We start from the raw sequence: 12,656 nt of genomic DNA, 5'->3' as shown, positions 1-12,656 counted from the left end.
ATATGTATATATATATGTAAATATCTCTTGGAAAGCCATTGGATACAGTGCTATAATAAAAAGCTACCAATTTAACATTGTGTCACAGAAATACAGGCTTGAATTAAAAGTCTGTACCACTGTGAAGTCAGCTTCAGAAGCAGCTTGATCTTCCTATTAGGAAGGATTGCATTATGTGGATTTGTAACAGTCACAAGGGATTGGAGTTTCCAAACCTGTTTGTGTTACTCAGCTCAACCCTTTGCAGTGAATGCACAATACTCTTCTTTGCAGTAATTCCATTATGAATTCAATGTGTTTTGGAACACCTGTAATGAAGCTGTCTCCATCAGTCACTGAAACAGTCTGTTCCGTTCTGAACTGCATGTTGGGTGCTGTGACTCAGGCTGCTGCCAGCAGATCCCTTGTATTTCACATGGTGTGCTTTAACCAGCACAGTTGCTTTAGCTTAGATGGGTTTTATTTATTTTTTAATTCTTTATATACCATTCTGGATTGAAGTGGCATTAAGAACAGACATAATACTTAGCAGTGCAATTGGCTTACTGGAATAGGCAATGTTCTTACAATGATCTGAAATTCTTAGATACCTTTCTAGAAGAAATTTACAAATGGTTAGCATTTAATCACGAGAAGTGCAAACCATTATTTGATCTCAGAGTGAGATTACATAAAGAAGTACTGAATGTAGGCCGTGTGGCTATTAACTAGATTTCTTATTTTCTCTAGTATTACCTTGCATTTAAGAGGTGGCTGTGTTTTTAATCTTTACAATCGTACTTTGCTTATGCTTCACTTCCACTGAATTCTTGCAACTGGAAAACTGCTTAAATTCTCTGGAAGCAACCTATATATACCCATCACACTGACTTTCATGCTAGGTGGTCAGGTTATTGGAGGAATAATAAAACACTTGAGGTATACACCTCCTGCCTCAAGTCTCTTCTTGTGCTGCCACCAGCTGTGCCTTGGCATAGGTCTAGGTTGCACACACCTCTTTTAACTTGCCTGCCTGCACATCTGCTTTATTTCAGTGCTCTGCTATCGTGCTAGTTTCATATGAAATTCATCCAGTAGCTTTTTAGGCCTTACTTGGCCATACTTCTGTCTTCAGGTGGGTTTTTAGAAGTTCTCATGGGGCTCTTTCCTCCTCTTAGAGTCCTAATTCGTGACTAGTAGTTTTTGCTGATTTTATTATCTTCAGAAGGAAAACCATTTTTTCACTCCAACTTGCCCAAATTTTTTTTCTTAATGATATTTTTTTTTTAGTGACTTTTGTTTGGGCACAGAAGATGTCTGCAGGTGGCTGAATGCCCAAGAGAGTCCTCTCCTGTGTTGAAAGGCCTCTGGAATTGAGTTAACCCAAAGCTGTGGCAGTGTTGCAGTGTGTGTAGCTGTGCTCTGAAGCTGTGCCACAGAGAGCTTCAGTCACTTGCTGTGCTCTCACTTCCATTTCAAAGCTGCCTTTGAAGGAGTACTTCTTCAGTCTGTTCTAGTGGGAGCTCTCCAGCCTTTTCCCAGTCTGCTGGCGCCATTGGGTAAGTTGTTCACAGTGTTTGTATCTGCAGATAAACACTGAAGGGAAACTTCGGTTATTTACCACAAGTTCTTTTTCTGGAGAAATTGTGGGTTTCCTAGTTTCTTCCCTTTTTCCTGTGAGTGAAAAACCATAAACATTTTGAATTTAAAAAAAAAAAAAAAGTCTTTTTTTTTCTGGTCAGTTCTCAGAGGTCATGACTTGTCATGTCTGTTCAGGTGTATTTGTTTTGTTAAGACATTCTTTAGGTGAGTGTTGGACATGTGGACAGTTTAGCTTTGGAGGCTGTTGCTTTTTCACTATCAAGCTGCTTTGATGGCTACTGACGGGGTGTTAATCACTTAACACCGCTTAATTAAAAGGTACAAGCACAGTGACTCCTGCTCTCACCTGTTGTTAGTGGCCTTCTGCAAAGCTGAGAATTTGTTTTCCTGATCATTTTATTTTTAAAAATAACAAGCACAGAGTTGCTAATTGTAATAAAGGGGTTAGTGAGGTTTAATTTTCTGTATGAAGAGCTCGGCCCTGACAGCTGTTAAACTCCAGACCAGGTTCATTAGTTGGTTTTGATTGAAGATGACAAAATCAAGCAAAAATATTAGAAGACTAAGAAAACATGACCTACAGGGAAAGATGAATAGTGTTATTTAAAAAACCAGAGGATTTAGGGAACACTTGATGAATTTTGAAATAAATAAGGTTAATTTCAAGAATGTATTTTTGGTAGTGTGAAATCTTTAATTCCTTTAGGGACTTTGGACATTACGATTATGAATATATTGGTATTTTCCAAACGTCCTCCTTTCTGCACCTTCCCCATCAGGGAAAGCAGAATTACAGGTGCTCATATTGAAATTTGCTCTTAATATTTGTTGCAGGAGAAACAAAACAGTACAAAAATAAAATGTACAAATAAACAAAAAAAATCCCCACAAAGAAATCCCCACAAAAATTTAGTACTTCTCAGTTGTCTAACACTTGATGTTTTTAATTTTACTTGTTTAATTTTGCTTTTGAAAGACTGAAAAAATGAATCATTTCCTTCTGTTTTCAGTTGCATCTGCTTCTCCGCTATATTTAGGCTGCTTAGAAAAATAAAGCCAAGTACAGGAAATATGCATGTTATTGGTGTAATTCAAGTCTAAATTAATGCAGTATTTCAGAGGGTTTCCTGACTATTTGAGGTCTACGAAGTATTTTGGATGTCAGTTACCCATGGGAAGGAACTCATATGTGCACCGAAATGCTCTTTTATTAAGTCATTGGTTGGGAGCTCAAAACTAAAATAAATCCCAGAAGTCCTGGATTTGAGGGAGTTATCCTATGATTTAAAGGGGAAATGACCAGGAAATAAGACCTGTTTGATAGCCCAAGTGTATTTTCTTGCTCCATTAGCAGATTGGTGTGTACATATTTTAGAATTACAGTTAGTCTTGTGTTTTAATTGCCTGTGTAAAAGTGCTGTTGCTGCAGAGCCCCCATCTGAAATGCTGCCAGAGGAAGGCCCTGGGGTGGTGTTTGTGTACCCAGTGCAGCTGTGGTTTGTCCCACTACAGCAGGGCACACGAGTGAGTTAGTTCTTCCCAGCAGTGACGGATTCATTCGGACACACAAACGCACCGTGGGCAGGAGCGTGGCCTCAGGAGGAGCTGGGCAAAGGCCGTTAATAAGCATATGGAACGTGGCTGGAGTGCAGGGGGCAGGGCAGTGGGAAATGGCCTGGCCTGGCCTGGGGAACAGGGGCTGCAGGACGGTGGCAGCCACGGAAGATGCTGCTGCTGAGCAGGGAGTGCTTCCCAATACTGCAGGTGACTGTGTCCCGTGTGCTGAGAAGGGAGGAGGGGCTGGGAGGTTTGGGAAGCATCCCATCGGTTTTGACTATACCACTGGAAATCCTGAACTCCTGGAAACTTTTTATGTTCTCCTTTGCAGCATTTTTGCGACAAGATACGAGGATACAAAGATTTGAGTGTTTAATTTTATTTAAACATATGAAATGACTATTCAAAATTGCTCCACTTGGAATTATTTCGATAGTCTAGGGGCCAAAATCTTTAACAGGAAAAAAATTATGAAGTGGTGTATCCTAAAATGGTGAAAAGTTCTCACTCAGTGGTCATTTGATTTTTTCTTTTTTTTCAAAAAGCACTAAATAAATAGGCACTTATTCTCCTTAATTATTTTATTTGGTTGCAAATGAAAAATGTACCATGTCTTTTTTCTGTACTGTGTGAGAAATCTTTCCACTGACCTTTTCAGAAGGTGAGACAATTCCAGTGATAATCTGAAGAGGGAAGCACTGATATTAAATACCCTGTTTTTCAAATTAAGTGGCTTGTTGGCTCAAAGACAGTGAAGTTACTGTAACTTGAGAATGAATTTTAAGTGTCTCCAAGGGTTATGTGTTTCCTCATTAAAGTTAGGGGATAAACCATTATTGGGGCACCTTTCCTACTACTTAAAGTATAAGTCACCAGGTTTTCTAATTCAGAAATCCAGTTGTCTTTAGCTGAAGCTTTGCCTACAAATTTATTAGATACTTCAAAATTTGCCTGAGATACTGCACACTTAAGGTATTAGTAGTCTTGTTTTCATGTGTTACGAATTTGTGAATTGCACAGTGTGGAATTTGGAATGAAGGGTGTAACACATTGCCTGAGAAAGAGCTTTATTACCAAAGATTTGTTATTCGTATTGAATATTACACAAGTTGAGTTTTATCCTTTTGCTTTTCTGTTTCTTCTGTGTGCTCAGACTCCACGTGACAGGAAGTAAGTTGTTGCAAATGAGTTTGGTCTGAGCTTGTTTGAGGTCCTTCTGTGTGTGGTGGATTTTCCATCTGCATTCCCTCCATATTCTGTGCTGGGTTTCCTTTGCTTCAAATTGATGTGAAGGGTCAGGGGAGAGCAGTGTGACCAGGTCACTCTGCAGAATAAGGACCTGGAGCATCAGAAGAATATGCCCTGGCCATTCTGGGTAAAGCACAGGTCAGTATCAAACTGACTCAAAATGGACAGTTTGATTCAATCAAACAAGGTAAACTGCCCTGGTAAGTTCAGGTTACAATTGTGGGACTTCTTCAGTGGAAGAATAAGCGTTGATCTTCTGGTAGTTACGTCTCCATTCATACTGAAAGCAGATTTTGAAATAGTGGAAGTCTGTTCAGCAGTAGTTCCAACTTTGGGCCAGGTTATTCATCCTGATTCTTTGCATAAAATTGCTATTGAAATTGCCAACAAATTTTGACAACTGCTTCCCCAGCTCCCCTTTTAAAACTCCCTTCTTCTTTGTAGTACTGTATAACCCCCACAGCTTATGTGCTCACCATGGAAATTTTTATAACTGTGATAAAAATTACAAATGTATTCTCACTTAAAAGTAATTGCACTATTACTGTAGTGCTTTCTATAAAATAAAGTTTTTAGCAATATGAGGTGTTTTGCCAAAAAGAAAAAATGCTACCTGTTCTATCCTTTTTATGCTCACTGAATTTTGTTTCTGTTTGGTGTTTTCTTTTTTTTTTTTTTTTTTTATATAGTGATTCCAGAGTTTATTAGTCAAGTAAATATTGCATTGGAGAGCTTAAGCAAGAACACAGTGCATCTGTTTGATGACAACCAGTTTGTGGACATTTCCAAGAAGGTGTACGATACGATTCACAACATCAGGTGCTCCGTCATGATGATTCGAGTAAGTTTGTAATTTGTTCTTTTCATACTCATTTCTGGGATGGGTCAGGGCATCAGGCTATTTTCAGGAGCATTCAGAACTCTGTGTGTGATAAATGTCCCTAAGCTCATATCCAGGTTGAACTAACCTGGGAAATTTGGATTACAGTGAAACATGTGTGATTGTAACTCCGTAAGTGTAGCATTGCACTGAGTACCACATCAGAATATTGCGTAAAAATGTCTTTACTTCTAACGTAGTTATGTTTGGTTGGTAAAGATGTTAATTCACTTTAATTATTATTAACTTGCAGCTACAAACACAAATCTTCTTGTAGTTCTTCAACTTTAACCTGTGGAATGTAGGAATTGAGAGTATTTCCAGGTGATTCTGATAATCCCATATCAAGTTCTTTCAGCCTCACACATAGAAGACTTAGCAACCTGATTTCATTTAGTCTTACACAATTACCATCACTGCACTTACCCTCATGTTTTTCTTGAAGTTCAGGAAACTGAATCAAACAGCTTATTTTTGAAATTCAAACCAGAATTTTCAGATGCAGACTTTTCCCCAGATATCTTCATAAATCCCACTTCAAGGGGTAAACAACTGAGCTCAATATCTGTATGTTCAGCAGTTTTGTTTTAAAGTGGTATTAAACATTGATAACAATATAGATTTTTCAGACGGCGTTTGTCTTCTGCATTGACTTTCCAGCTGAGAATGGTAAGAAACAGATTCCTTCTCTTGTAAATACAAACCCATTACAGCCCAGCCTGACCAACAGGTCATGGGAGGTGGGTCTGCCCCTTTACTCTGCTTTGGTGAGACCCCACCTGCAGAGCTGCCTCCAGCTCTAGGGTCCTAGCACAGGAAGGACAGGGAGCTGTTGGAGTGGGTCCAGAGGAGGCACAGAAATGATCAGAGGGGTGGAGCACCTCTCCCATGAGGAAAGGCTGAGAGAGCTGGGGCTGTTCAGGCTGGAGAAGTCTCTGTGGGGGCCTTACTGCAGCCCTTGGGTACTTACAGGGGGCTTACAAATGAGAACAGACTTTTCAGTAGGGCCTGTTGTGATAGGACAAGGGGTGATGGTTTTAAACCGAAAGAGGAGAGATTTAGCTAGATAAAAGGAAGAAATATATTACAATGTGAGTGGGGAAAGACTGGCATAGGTTGCCCAGAGAGGTGGTAGAGGCCCCATCCCTGGAAGCATTCAAGGCCAGGCTGCAGGGGGCTCTGAGCAACCTGATCTCATTGCAGAGGGGTTGGACTAGGTGGCCTTTAAAGGTCCCTTCCAACCAAAACCATTCGAATGTGAAAAATATTAGTCCTAACATATTGTAGTATGTAAGTTAAAGTAGGAATTAAAATGTGGAAAATGATTTAAATGTCTCATCCTCATTGCAGTTGTCAATTAGGAAATTGTTTGTGTACTGAAGAGAGACCCTGAAACATCCAACATGTTGCCCATAGCAGTAGGAGTTTGTGAGCTTGGACGTAGGTCCAAACCAAACAAACCAGATTGAGGGTGATCCTCTGTTAGGTCTTCTGATCAGTTCCTGTGTCAGTGAACGCAGGCTAAGAGTTTTCATTAGGACATCTCTTTTTTTTCTGGATAAGCTTCATTTAATGTGCCTCTGTTGCCCTTAGTGACTATGGGGCTCTTGGGTTTTTAAGATTACAAAGTTGCTTCTGTTTCTCAGTGAGATCTGAGTCTTCTGTATGTCCAGTCCTCATAGGCTTGAATTCCATGATTGTGACTGAGCATTTCTCTTTGGAGTTTTTCATTTTTGGGAAATGGGGAAATGCACTGAGGAGTGTAACAAAGCTTCAGTCAGTTTCTATGAAGAGCCAGACACAGCTCTGCAGGAAGCTGTATTTACTTAGAGTTGTCTGTGGTGAGTGTATGTATGTGGACAGTCACTCAGAGAAGGGTGTTATGATCCCCTCTACTTCCTTCTGAAGCATGACAGGAAAATCCTCAGATGTGAAGAGACTGTGATAGGCCCAAGGCCCAGGAAGTGGCCAGTGTGCAGTACATGTACTGTGCACCCATAAAACCGTGGGTCACTGCACAACACCTAAGTGGACAGTAGGAATAGAATGGTTTCTTCCACTGCTGCTTTGCAAGTTCTGATGAAAGCTCAGGAGATTTCAAAAAAATTGTTAGAAAGGACATATGAGCTTTCTACTTAAGGAATACCATAACTGAGCCACAGCCATGGGAGGGTTTTTTTGAGGTTTGGTGAAAAGTTAGCTACTCCAGCAACCCTTAGAGATACTGACTGCCAGCATAGAGATTCATTTTCTGAGTCAGGATGTATTTGCAATCCTAGTTAAATACATTCCAGACAGTGCCAGTTTCCTGGAAGAAGCTTTAGTAAATCTGATTGTTACTCAGATGTACACTGTTAGCACAGCAGCCAAGGTGAGGAAATGAAATGTTCTGTGGCCAACGTGCTGATAGTGCCAGAGAGCAGCACCTCACTGATTACAGGGGATTGATTGCAAGGCTGAATCAGGAATTGTTGGTCAAAAAATAATTGAGAAATGTAAATGAACAAGGCCAGTCATTCACAGGGAGCAAGTTTTCAACATGGCAACAAAAGCAGAAATTCTCCAGATCAATTTCTCAGGAAGCATTTCAAACATGTAATTACACAGAGAGAATGGTTTTAAAAATAGAGTTCCTAACTATAAAATGCTGCCCAATACTATTGTTAATGCAAATTATCAGCTATGCTTTTCAATGTCCAGGCTTAACCAAAGATACATTAACCATTCATCTGCAAGTATAATGTAACACTTGAGAGCAGCTACTTAGTGGCAGGTGTGTTATACTGCTGAGCTGTAATAGAAATCCCTCTGGAGCATCAGATGCTCCTCACCTTAAGATGCTTTTCATTGTTCACTTGCAAGGACTGCTTAATCCAGTGGTAGCTGTCAATTTGAAATAACCAGGTAGTTGATCCAGGGCGTATCCACATTTCTCAGTCATTTTTTGACTCTTAAGCATCTAATTTTTTAATATTTTAGCGATTTTATGAGCTTGATCTTGCACAGGAACATTTATACATTCTTTGGATAACATTTTAATTAGGATATTGATGTTACAGAAATAGATTAGATTCGGTAATACAATTAAAGACAATTCTGCCATGAGAAATATGTAGAAAAGTCAAAGGAAACAGGTTGACAGTTTTTGAGACAATACGTATTATATGCTGCAGAATGTTAAGATTAATGGTAGAGCTTTCTTTAATAAAAGCTCCTGAATGAAGGTGTTTTTAGTTGAAGAATATGAAACAGCTGGATTGAAGTCACAGCTAGCAATATCCCATTAGGGTATAAACAGTGGAAAGGAACAACTTTAAATGATAATAAGTACCGGTAGCTGAAGCACTAATAGTCATCCTAACAGTCATAGCAAGAGCAGTGGAAACAAAGTCAGAGTTTCACAGAATTCTTTGTTCTTTTTGGAGGGTAAAAAAGTGAGCAGCTGTTCAGGTTTTTCAGAGACGAAGAGGGCAAAAGGTTCAGATACTCGATGCAAAGTGTTTTTACTATTCTTATATTCATGGAAGCAGTGAGTGAGGAACCCACTCACTTTTTTTTTTTCAATTTTGTGAGAAATGGAGAATGTGTATTGATATTGCTGTTCTTAACACTTTAAAACATCTCTTAAGAATCCTTTCTACTGAATGTGTATTCTGTGTGCTGTTTCTTTCAGGATTCTGGCATGGAGACCATAGGTTCCCTCAAGAGTTTATGCTGTTAAGCTTTTTGAGTTTGTTTTACATGTTGTTCCTTGATTTTCCTGCACCATGATGTACAGGATATCCATCCCCCAACACCCCTAAAAACTGAAGTAAAGCATTTGGGGGTTTTTTCTGTCTTGCCTAGATACCTTTATTTCAATTAGATCCTCACTGCATCTCCAATCAATTCCTAATATTCCTGTTTCTTTAGTTACTAGTTTTTTACTGCATGTCTTAATTTCCTTTGGAAAGTCAAACTCAGTTTAGCTACACGTTTAGGTGTCTATAGCATAAATGCTTTTTCATATGTTTTGGCTTTCTCAGAATACCCTTGGGATGGGTTCCCTTTTTCACTTCTTTTCTTGGTTGCAAATTTGGCACGGTTTTTTGTTCTGTTTTAAAGAAATGTGAAGAATTCATCCTTAACAGATCTTGTGAGTTCTTCAGTACACTTGATTTCTCTCAGTAAGAGAGATCGCAGCAGAATTCATTATCTTACACCCAGCAGAGTTACAGGAATTTTTAGAACATGGACCTCTAGGACAGGAAGGTAGCAAGTGGTGAAAACCTTTCAGCCAGTTAATGAGTGTCTAGTTTAAATTCTACCTTGGCTTTTACTAATGACAGAATTATTCTCCACATTCAGGATACATGTGTTTTTACTTCTGTAGTCCAAGCGAGTTAGTAGCAGATGCAGGCAATAACAGGCATGAATTGAACCTCTATTTAAAAGCTAGAGAAAACAAAGCAAAGCAGGGAAATGTGGGGCAGACATTTACTCAAAGTCTTGTTTCTCCAAGAGGGCCCTGAGACCTCATGGAACAGACAGACAAGGAACAGTTCGTACCGCCTTGTTAAACTTCATTGTTGTTGGTCTGAAATTTAGGAGTGATGCTAATCCATTGCAAATACATATTGAGAAGTCTGATAAAAACCTTTTTCTTCATCTTTTTCTATCCTACACCAACTACACAAGAGGCAGAACCTTTGCAGCAGTAGTTAGCCACTTGGTCCTACACCTCTCAGCACTTTCTGGTTGTTTCTGACCTAAGTAGGTCAGGACCTTTCCTTTCTCTGCTCCTTGTCAGCTTCAGTCCTGTCATGCAGAGATTGATACGTCTGGATGCAGTGTGATTGCAAAAGAATGTATTCATTTGATGCCTTTAAAAAGGAGTGCAGAAGAAATACCTGTTGTCTGTTAAGGATAGTGGGACACCTGTTCCTTTTTCAGGTTTTTATCCTGAGTCACATAAAGGTGTTAGTGGGGAAAGTTTGTTTGTGCTGTAGAACCCAAGTAAGAGGTAAGTTTAAGTGCCATGATCAACTGTGCATACCTGCAAGTAAAAGCTTCTGACAGCTGCTTGTCCCTGCCATATTACTTGGCTTTTAACATCTTAAGTCAGGATCACCAACCTTGAAGTACCATTATGGGAAAACGTAAAGCACTATCCCACATAGGTTACATTTCATATCTTAATTCACCTACATACGTATTTTCTAAATATGTGTATGTACTTTACAGTATAGCTGGGAAGCCTTGTCGTAATATACAAATACTTGTTATAATTTACATCAGTATTAGCATCATGGAGTCAGTCATGATTATTATGACTCTACCTTGCAGATATCTTATCAAAATGGTCTGTACTGAACGGTTTTTGGACACAGTCCACATACATTTCAATTTAACATGCTGACATTTTAAAAAATGTTAATCTCCATTTAGTATCAGGGGAGTTTGTCTTCCCGAATAAAGAAATCCTATCCCTCTTTTCTGGCAAACAGCTATACATATCAGTTTGCTTCTATTTCATGTTTATGTACCATGTAATGAACTCTCAAAGGTCTCAGTTTCATTAGTTTAGTGCCTTTAATATCTTCAACAAATCAGGTGACTGTTTTGGTTCTCTGTGTGGTAGTGTTGCTGACTTTGTTGCTTTACAGAGCAAAAAGCTATTCAGCAACGTATCTGTAAAGAAAACCCACCTCTTGTTTTCTTTGAGAGTTGCATCCCTTTGTCTTAACACATGGGCAGGATGTCACTCTAAGAAACAGAGTTTGGAGTTGCCATAATTGCCATAACAAGCACCTGTTTTTTAAGAGCTGAGATGCTTCCACAAGGGGGGAAAAAAAAATTGTTAGTAGAAATGCAGATAATTTATTGATTTTAAAAACAGATGGTGTATTCACATCTCGGGTAGAGGAGAGGGCAACAGAAGAGGGAAAAAGCACGTTCTTACCCTTCCCATCTCAGACACAGGAGTGGAAGTCAGAGGACAGAGAAAATATTATTTCACTCAAGGACAGGTGGCCCCCTTCTTCCTCCTTCTTCAGATCCCCTTTGCTTAAACACTGGATTAGAGTCCATCCACAGGGTAGTTGGGAAATGGTGGATTTTTTTTTGTTGTTAACAAAAGACAAGAGAAATTACCTGCTTTTATGCTTCTACATTTCTGCACTTTGAGATTAACAGGTTTTAACTTCTTGGTTCCTTGTACATCCTTCTGACTGCTGCCCCTGTTCCCATGCTCCAGGCATTTGCTCAGGCTTTACAGGTAGATTTGTGACTTCCGATTCTGTGTTCTTTTTCACATACAAAATGAACAGTGACTAGAAAAGTAAGTGCCCCCCTTTATCCTCCTGTGTGCAATTCCAAAATGGTCCTTTCACGTCCATGTGCTCCATTATTTCTGTACAGAAATCATCTGGTAGTAGAGGAATGTCAAAAGCAGTTGCCCCCCTTCTGAGGAACAATGTGTAGAACTCCTGTGTTGTTTACGTATCTGCTGGAGGAGCAGGCTCTCTCTTATTGCAGCTCTAATAAGCTTGTGAGAAAGCATTTTATGTTTGGCCAGTCTTGTGTACAGGTCTGGTGGGGAAGATTTTTTCCTCTCCAAAGCAGCAGCTCACGTTCACCACCCTGGTGACTCTACAGACAAGTAAATGGGTCTTTAGAATAGTACCATGAACTCAGCACTTTGGTGTTCAAACCTATACTTTCTGTATGTTAATATGTATTAGTTCCCTCCCCCCCCCCCTCATTGGTTTAAATTCTATTAATACTATTCAGTTGTTTTTCATTTTTATCAAAATGCCATGGTTAATGGAGACTTCTTTTTAAGGCAGAAATACTGCAATATCTCTTGAACCCCATCTTTTCACTATCACATATGTTACTTGTCTCATACTCTGGTCAGTGAGGGGAAGGAGGAGAGAAGTGTGCACAGAGGCTCACAGAAGGAAAGGACCTCAGGAGATCAGCTGGTCCAACCTGCTGTTGAAAGAGTGTTACCCAGGGCCCTGTCAAGACATGTCTGATGTCAGTGTTTGTTGCTTAATTTTATCTATTAAGGTTAAAACAGGAATGGGGAATTGATGGGTCAAACAAAGCAATAGTGTGTTCTAAACTTACAAAAGGAAGCTGCTTGCTACACTGCATACAGCTACTAGTCTGTAATACTTGCACTATTGTCTGCTGTGTTTATGCCTCATTGTTTACATTCAGCACAGGAATGTATGACCCATCTTTTCCAGTTAAAAATGGAATTTTCTTTAGCCTGCCTTAGGTTTCCAGTTTATGAAGTGTCAGCTAATGGAAAGGATGTTGTGTTGTGTTGTGTTTTGTTTAAAAAGGAAAACCTTTATGGGTACATGCAGACAGAAGTAATAACCGATTTCAGAAATACCGA

The 12,656-nt window shown here is 39.4% G+C and overlaps 1 protein-coding gene across 2 annotated transcripts in view; it reads left to right on the top strand.

Annotated features, from left to right (window-relative positions):
• CTNNA3 (catenin alpha 3) overlaps nucleotides 1–12,656 on the top strand; it is a 437,555-nt gene that overhangs the window by 340,866 nt on the left and 84,033 nt on the right. For both annotated transcript variants that reach the window (XM_048310542.1, XM_048310541.1), the window contains exon 13: nucleotides 5,076–5,227. In XM_048310542.1, coding sequence (XP_048166499.1) covers nucleotides 5,076–5,227 — 152 coding nt within the window. The remainder of the gene's footprint in view (nucleotides 1–5,075; nucleotides 5,228–12,656) is intronic.

Source organism: Corvus hawaiiensis, chromosome 8, assembly GCF_020740725.1.
Source record: "Corvus hawaiiensis isolate bCorHaw1 chromosome 8, bCorHaw1.pri.cur, whole genome shotgun sequence".
NCBI lineage: Eukaryota > Metazoa > Chordata > Aves > Passeriformes > Corvidae > Corvus > Corvus hawaiiensis.
Note: the sequence above shows the minus strand (reverse complement) of the source record. Positions and strands in the feature narration are given on the sequence as shown.